Here is an 8,644-nt window from a genome sequence, read left to right on the forward strand (position 1 = left end):
GGCCTGTCCACCTTTCATGTCCTGGTCCTACACTACAGGGTAGCCAATATGGAGGGTCCCTAGTCACCAGACCCTTTGCCTGCATGGTTCTTCCTCGTCCATCTCCCAGCTGTTGTTTTCCTGTTACTGTTACTTGGTGCCAAAATGCTGGTTGTCTTTCTCTTTTATTAAATTAAATGCCAAGAAACCTTTGGCCTCCACGCTGGAGTCCTTGCCACATCTGGCCCATTATAAGGTGATCTATTAGACTCACCTCTGGTGAGTCTTCTGTGAAGATGGAGATATCTGTTTGGAACCAGGAGGTTGCTTCACCCCTCCCCCGTTCTTTCCCTCATTAATCCCTCCCTTCCCCCACCCCTTTATTACCCAAGGTGCCTAAAAAGAACACTTACCCTTAGATGGCTTACTTTTCTGATACCTGAATTCTTGACTGAAGAAACAGGGGAGGAAGAAAGGACACATTTGGGTCCATGCCTGAAAGAGTACAGTTCATCACAGAGGTATGGACGAATTCATGGAAGCTAGAGTGTGTAGCTACAGAGCCTCAATTCTAAGCAAAGAAGAGGTTCAGGCCAGAATCGGCATAGGACCAACCCCAGTGACCTACTTCCTGCCATGCCACTCCACTGTGAGGGTCTCACAAATCCCCCAAATTGCATGACCAGCTGAGAACCAAGTGTTTGGCACAGGAGGCTGGGTAGGAATAGCTTACATCCAAACCATAAAAACCTCTTCAAATTTTACTTTCAGATGTTTCGCTGACGTAAAACCAGCCAGTTCACTCTTCTTCGCCTCCTGGCTAGTTGTTCAAATACGATATTAATTAGGTGTGAAGAAAGTGGGCACACTTCTTCACTCTGATTTTTGTGGAAATGTTTTAGTTGGTTTTGTTTTATGTTTTCTTCCCATTTAACCCGATGTTACCTGTAGGTTGGTTATATACCGCCTTTATTATGTTGTTACCTGTAGGTTGGTTATATACCGCCTTTATTATGTTGAAACCTGAAATGCAAGCTGATGAGGAAAATTGGTGGAAACACCTAAAGGCAAGCCCCTGACATGAGTCCAGTGTCTCGGGAAAGAACACATCAGTTGAAAACTCAGACTTTTTGAAATTGAAAGACCTTTTTGTGGCAATGAAAGCAACATTTCTAGCAAATAAACAGTCTACAGAATAGGAGAAAATTTTGCTAGCTATATACCTGACAGAGGTTTGTTCTGTAGAATATATAGGAACTCAGGTATCTAGATCCCTCATAGTTAAAGACTCTAGAGTCAGGATACAATATAAGAATTCAAACAAGACTGATGGATACATGCTAATAAACCAAACAATCAAATAAATAAATGTGCTAATGAAATGAGCAGGAGGGTCTCAATGACGAAGCAGTCACAGCCAACAAACATATGAAACAATATTCAACATCACTGGCCACCAGAGAATTCAAATAAAATTCACAATGAGACCCCATTTCACCCTGGTCGAAAAGGCCGGGTAACAAGTGCTGGCGGGGATGTGGACAAATGGAAACTCAGCACTGGGGATGGAAACTCGACTGGAAACTATGGAAATCAGCGTGAGGGTCACTTAGAGAAAGCTATAAATGGGTCCTCTTCTGACCGGCCTGGGAGTTTCCCTAAAACACCCCTATTCAAACCCTGCATTTTTGTTGAAGTTTATTCTCTAAAAATAGTGATAATATGTAGACATAAGAAGATCCCCTGGAGAGGCGTGAAATGTCCAGACTTGATCATTACTGCCCTGACATGTTATCTCGCCTCATTTTTCAAGATTACAGTTGAACAGAGACAACTCAAGAGCGGGTGTCGGCAGACAAAACACACAGGCGATGGGGCAGAAGGCACAGTGGTTTTATTTGGCAATCAACCTTAGCAGCAACGCCATGGAAATCGCTAGCCGTTCCTCTGAGTCAATGCCCTTCTCACCAACCACTTCTGCTTTCTAATTACTGTTTTATAAAACAAAATAAACTTCCAAGTTCATCTCACTTGAACCCCCAAAACAAAAGATACAGAAAACGGAGAGTTGAGCAACATTAGATTTGTGATACAGATTCGAATTGTTTCCTGTGTTGTGGCAAGGTCATCTTTACACTGTTTTAAGGTCGATGGGGAAATAGATGTCTCTTCTTCCATTTCCTCTTTAGTGAAGTGAAGCATCCAGTGGGAGCAACTAATGACACACAAGACCTAACACACAGGAAGCAGACGCCACGAGAGATGCATGTACAGCTCTGTGAAGTGCAATTCTCTGTGAGGAACCCCCTGAGGCACAGTTATCATGGGAGCATGTATGTGCCTTGTATGAGGCCAGATGCTATGAACTCTGCTCAATGATTACAGAGCAAATAAGGCAGATCTTCCTGCAGGGCTGCATCACAAGAACTGCAGCAGCAGCAGCAGCAGCAGCATGCAATGAGACTGGACATAGGCACAGTGCATTCATTCCTCTGCTACAGATGCGGCCTCGATGTGAGGGTTTAGTGGGCATGACCGCAGTTTCACAGTAGGCGTCCTCGACTTGGGGTTTGGTGAGAATGACCACAGTTTTGCATTATGGGTTCTGTGTGCTCATCAGATGGTGTCTGCGATAACGTTTTACAAAGCAACTGAGCGTTATTACAAAATACACATGTGATCCAAAATGAGAGACTGCCTTCCTCCCATGAAAAAGACGTCGATAAGGTTTGAGAAACAATAGCACACTTGACCTGAACCAGGAAAACTTCAATAGTTAGCACTTTTCTATCCAATTATTTGAAGTTTAAACATCTTAAATTAAGTTTATTTTAAAATGTCCAAAGTTGAGCCTCTAAGTATTTTTGTCTATGACTAGTTCAAGACACCTAGATTTAAAAACAAACAAGCAAAAATTTCCCTAGTATTAACTGGAAAAAAGAAGAGTCTATTTAAGTGAAAAGAAAGATAAATCCTGAGACTTTGCAGGAATGTTTCAGCGACTACAGATACGAATGGACCCTCCTCTCACTGCGGAGTCCCAAAGATAAATCCTGAGACTTTGCAGGAATGTTTCAGCGACTACAGATACGAATGGACCCTCTGCTCACTGCGGAGTCCTCTTCTGAGGAAATCTTCCTGCTTTCTGAACTGTGTGTTTCCCAAGATGAGAAGCAAGGGCATTGGCCATGTTGACACGGACTGCAGAGCACAGCCTTCTGGGTCCTGTCTTTATGACTACCAGACCACGGGCTGCATTTCTCGTAATCCACATGATAAGTTTTGGTCGTGGTTGTCCGTTAAATCTCCTGTTTTGGACCAGTTTCAGTGAAGCAAACTAAACGGCTCCCAAGGAAAGTTTGGGCGGTGACTTCCCCGTCTTTTGATATTTCCAGCTGTTCATTTTTCTCGTGGAGGTCCAGGAGAAAGGAGGGAAGGGGCCGCAGTCCAGGAAGTGGGGGTCACAGCAGTTTTAGGGCCCCAAAGAAGGTGCCATCTCCGTCTCTGGAGATCTGCGCATTTTCTCGAGGTATTGCGAGCTGAATCTCATCCCCTTCTTCCAATCTCGCTATGCCTAGGAGAGAGGGAGTTGACAAGAGTTCTCAGTGGTCACCACTTAACCGGGCACATTACAGGAAGCTATCCTATAGCGTCAATGTGAGCATTCACGATTCTCCCACAATGGACCTCTCATATGGATTGCTCATAATTCTGTTAGCTTTCAAATTAAGTAAAATGAGGAAATTAGGAGAAGAAACAACAGATTCCAGCAGACGTGTGTCCACTGTGTGCACAGACAGGGATTCCGGTGGCAAACGTCAAGGTCACGCAGGTCAAACCTTGTTCTTGGAGAGACAATCATATCGTCATGGGTGGCGGTGGCTTAATTTCACTACTAAAGGAAACTTTTAATAATATTAAAAGTATGAAATTATGCATATGTATGTGTGTGATATAAATAGATAGATAAATAGCTGATAGATAGACAGACAGACAGTCCTAACTACACCCTTTTGTAGCTTGGAAGAAGCCTAACATTATGGGAGCCCCTTTTTATTAATTTTATTAGTTATTATCGAGTAAGAATGCGTGATATGTATGGACACAGGACACAGCATGCATGTGAAGGTCAGAGGGCAATTTTGTGGAGCTGGTTTCTCCCTTTCCACCTTTTCACAGGTTCTGGGATCAAACTCAGATTGTCATGCTTGCATGGCAAGGGACTGAGCCATCTCACTACTGATTATAAGTTTAAACCTGCTACACACTGAGTTAAAATTCAGCCCAGGTCACAGAGTGAGACTCTGTCTCAAAAGGCCAAAAATAAACAAATAGCTACAAAGTAAAACCCTTATTTAATTTCAATCTATACTGTTTAATAGTTTTTCTCTGAACCCAGGTTTCTGGTTTGACAGTTCCTTCCCACCGTCTATACTTTGGATTTCCTTAAATGACCGTGGTTATCTTTATGATCAAAAGAAAATAATAAACTCCTTGATAGAGATGCCTGTTTGTGCCTAGTTTATAACAATGTATTCTGTGACTTGGAAGTATGAAATCCTGCACAGGAACCTCAATCTGTCTATCAGGTAACCAACACAGACCAACAATGCTCCACAGACATGCTGTACATGGTGCCTGGGTGTTTTGTCAGGTAACCAACACAGACCAACAGGGCTCCGCAGACATGCTATACACGGTGCTTATGTGTTTCAAAACTGGCAAAGCATGAACAGATTAGTTACCTTATGAGTGTACAAGGTGTGAAAAGAGATAAGAGCATGTGTGTGGCGCAGATCTGTGGCTGCCCTGGATACTGGGCATGATGTACTACTGTGGCCAGGGCTACAGCAAACACTGCAAGCTCTAGAAATGGGTGTACATGGGCTATAGGCTCCTATCTCAAATCCCAACCCTGAGTTATCGGCTACCTTATAGTTCTTCTGGGCTGGAGAAATCAGCTGTGACAATCCTCCCTCTGAGAAGCCTATTCAACTTATCAACATATCAATTACTCATCCTCGTATATACAAGGTTCCTTGATGCCATGCTGGGTGTCTCAAGCTCACCACCTGAGGTTGGGCAGGTTCATGTGGGGTCATATGACAAACTCAGCATTAAAGTAACAAGCCTGAAACTTCTTGGAGCTGGTTGGTTCTCATGCACAGCGCTGACCTGCTGATGCTGATACGTATCTTCAAGATCAAAAGAGTTACTCTTTAAAAAAGTAAGGGGCCTGGGGAGTTCATCAGAATCCACCCATGGGAAGGAGCTGTGAGGAAATGAAACAATTTGGAATGTTTGGGGAGTGTTAACCGAGACATTTTATAGCAAGTGGGAGCAACAGAGTGAAGAAGCTTTTTATTCATAAATATTTTTGTAATATCAAAATGCTTGTCAGCAGTGGGCACAGACACCTATGAAAATGAGGGACTTCCAACATGACAGACTTCCTCCTGACCACTGACCTCACTGGAGGCTGCAGATCTGGTACAGCACAGCCTCTGGGACGGAGCTGTGTTCTCTTCTGCTTCCAGCTGATTTATTGGGCGTTTGTTTGTAAAGGCCTTTGAAATACTTTAGAGGCATTTCACAATCCTGGGTTTCACGTGGCTGTTTGCTTATAACCGTCCGAGACTAAAGACATTCTTTGAGTTCTGAATAGATTTGTCAAGACCAGTAGAGAGAAATACACGCGCATAAGAGGAAAACAGTTATCTAAAACCAGCGTCAATGAATTTGAAATGAAATGAAGAAAATGCTGGCAATTCCAGTGTGGACAGGCTGGAACTGATAGAGTCTACCTTCCTACCTGCCCCCGTGTTCCCTGAGCTCGACGCAAGGCTGCTGCTGCAATTTTGTCTTCACAACTAGCCATGCACCCAAGGCCACCTGTTTAACCACGAGAAAGAACCCAGCCATTCTGCAATGCGCCCTTCCTTACACTCAGAACTGACCAGAGTCATTATTTCCTCCACACGCTACACTGTGGGGCCAGACGTTGCTGTAGCTGGAGGCTGGGGCACTTAGGAGCAGCTGTGCTACTCCTGCAGATCGGGTTTTCCCTGAGATGAGAAGGTTACGAGAGTTAGGAAGCCTGATTGACAGGTGGTGAAGCAGCCAGAGACCTGAGCAGGAAAAGGAAGCCCAGAGGTGTCTCAGGTCTTTATCTCTGACAGTGCGTGGACGTTGTTTCTGTTGCTGGTCTTATACACAATGGAAGAAAAGCCACCTTAGAATCGTCCCTCTGCAGCTATGGTGGCAGGCACAGGACCAGAATAAGACTGGAACCCTCAGCTTTGCTTCATGGACTAGGGAGGGGCTCATGAAGCTGATGGGGGGGGGGGTTCCCCTCTGTATGCTGTGAATATGTTTTATTGCCATTGGTTAATAAAGAAGCTGCTTTTGGCCAATAGCTTAAAAGAGTGAAGTCAGGCAGAAAATCTGAATCGAGATGTAGAGAGAGAGGAAGTAGGTGGAGTTGAGGAGACGCCAGGTAGCTGCCGATAGAGACAGACGCCCTGGAAATTTACTGGACCATGAGTCTCATAGTAAAATATAAAAAAATAGGAATAGGTTAATTTAAGATATAAGAGTTAGTTAATAAGAAGCCTGAGCTAATAAGCCAAGCAGTGTTTTAATTAATATAGTTTCTGTGTGATTATTTCAGGTCTGGGCAACAGGGGAACAACCAGCCTTTGCTGACATGAAGCCACACCTCTCCCTGAGAGACTATCTACAGCTTCTGGAGAAGGGGAGTCATTTTCTTCAGTGGTGTAACTACTACAAAGCTGCCCAGGATCCTGACCTCCCTCCCACACTCATGATGCAACGGTGATTAATTAATCTCAGTGGGCTAACCCAGAAGGAGACAGGAAAGCAAGAGAGGGCTTGTTTAGAAGAAGAAGGGGCATTGGAGGGGAAGGTGGTTAAGGAATTGCAACAGTGATAAAAAAAGGACTAAAATCATTACAGACATGCACAAATTCTCACACAAGAGAAGAAAAATAAGAATTGCTTGAATGTAAAACTCTGTGACATTCCTTCTTAATTCTTTAAAACACATTTATTTCATTTAATTACTTTTCATGTGTATTGGTATTTTTCCTGTATGAATATATGTGTACTATGCATGGACAATGCCCAAGGAGACCAGAAGAGGATGTCAGGACCCCTAGGAATGGAATTCCAGGCAGTTGTGAGCTGCCATATGGGTGCTGAGAATCGAGCCTAGGTCCTCTGGAAAAGTAGCAAATACTCTACTCTGCTGAGTTCTCTCTTCAGCCCTAATACCTTCTTAATTTTTATAAAAATGGTTTGACCATAGTGATGATATTTTCTCAATTAACACAGACTATCGCAAAATAAACACCACAGTCTACAACAGACGGTCTTTCCATTAAGATCACAAAGCACCACTATTTGGGGACCAGATTCCCCTAGCAACGTCTACCTTGTTCTGCTAAGCAAGTCTTAGGACAGCTACCTACCAGCTGAGTAGCAGGAATTGTTGGGTAGTGTTCTTGGCATATTCTGAATACATCGGAACAGGGTCACCAGGCTCAGCTCGTCCCCAAAGACGTGCACTTTTTTCCTCTGGATGAGGTGCCCCATGGCAAAGATGGTGTCTGTGTATAGAACCTGAGAAACAAGCCAGGACGTCATCAGATGTGCAAGCCTGCGAAAACGCCAGACCAGGGAGGCCAAGGGAAGGACTGGCCCTACCTGGCTGTAGATGAAGAAGTAACCCGTTTGCTTCACCACGATCTTGTTCTCTCTCTCCTCCAGGGCGCTTCCTCTTTTAAAGCTGAGAAGCCATGGAACAAATGTGTAAGATCCTGCAGTAGAGAGAGTTCTCCGTAAGAAAGCAAGCTGAGCCGGGCGGGGGTGGAGTGCACCTTTCACTCCAGCACTCGGGAGGCAGAGACAGGCAGATCTCTGTGAGTTCAAGGCCAGCCTAGTCTACAGACTGGGTTCCAGGACAGGCTCTAAAGCTACAGAGAAAACCTGTCTCAAAAAAAAAAAAAAAAAAGAAAGAAAGAAAGCAAACCAAGAAAAGCAGCACCATTTCCGAGGAAAAGCTTACTCATGCAGGAGTGTGCACAGCTGCAGCAGGCAGACAGAGGCATTAGGCTGGATCTCCACGCCAGATAAGGAGAAGAGATAGAAATTAAATGAAGGGAAGCAATGGGCAGAATCAGGGGGACGGCATAGTGAGGACAGAACAGTAAGCAATGCCGTGCTGTGAGCCTAAACATGCCAGAACATTCTTGCACAGTGGGAAATAGTGAGTCAGTCTTAAAACCTCACCCCTGTCAGCCAAAAAACAAAAAACAAACAAAAATAAAAACAGTGGGGGGTGGGGGAGTCAAAGGCCAATCAAATGAGTCCCAAAGAAACACTGTATTCACATTTATATCCCTGTGTCTGTCTCCCTGGTTCAGTCACATTGTGACAAAGGACAGGGTACCCTTCTTTTCTACAGCCACATGGTATCCATTGCTTCACAGCCCACATCTGATGTGGGAGTGTCATGTCAATCTGTTGATTTCATTGGCTGAGCAATAAAGGAACTGCTTGGCTGGCCCTGATAGGTTAGAACATAGGTGGGAGGAATAAACAGAATAGGATGCTGGGCGGAAGAGGAAGTGAGGTCAGACTCTGC

At 44.3% G+C, this 8,644-nt stretch overlaps 1 protein-coding gene across 2 annotated transcripts in view; it reads right to left on the minus strand.

The window, feature by feature from the left end:
- Positions 1-1,864: 1,864 nt before the first annotated feature.
- Tnfsf13b (TNF superfamily member 13b) overlaps positions 1,865-8,644 on the minus strand; it is a 26,284-nt gene continuing 19,504 nt past the window's right edge. For both annotated transcript variants that reach the window (XM_050136871.1, XM_050136870.1), the window contains 3 exons: positions 7,705-7,817; positions 7,470-7,620; positions 1,865-3,553 (listed from right to left, as the gene is read on the minus strand). In XM_050136871.1, coding sequence (XP_049992828.1) covers positions 3,441-3,553; positions 7,470-7,620; positions 7,705-7,817 — 377 coding nt within the window. In that variant the 3' untranslated portion in view covers positions 1,865-3,440. The remainder of the gene's footprint in view (positions 3,554-7,469; positions 7,621-7,704; positions 7,818-8,644) is intronic.

Source organism: Alexandromys fortis, unplaced genomic scaffold (genome assembly GCF_014885135.2).
Source record: "Alexandromys fortis isolate MF-2015 unplaced genomic scaffold, M_Fortis_MF-2015_v1.1 scaffold_3, whole genome shotgun sequence".
NCBI classification, from domain to species: domain Eukaryota; kingdom Metazoa; phylum Chordata; class Mammalia; order Rodentia; family Cricetidae; genus Alexandromys; species Alexandromys fortis.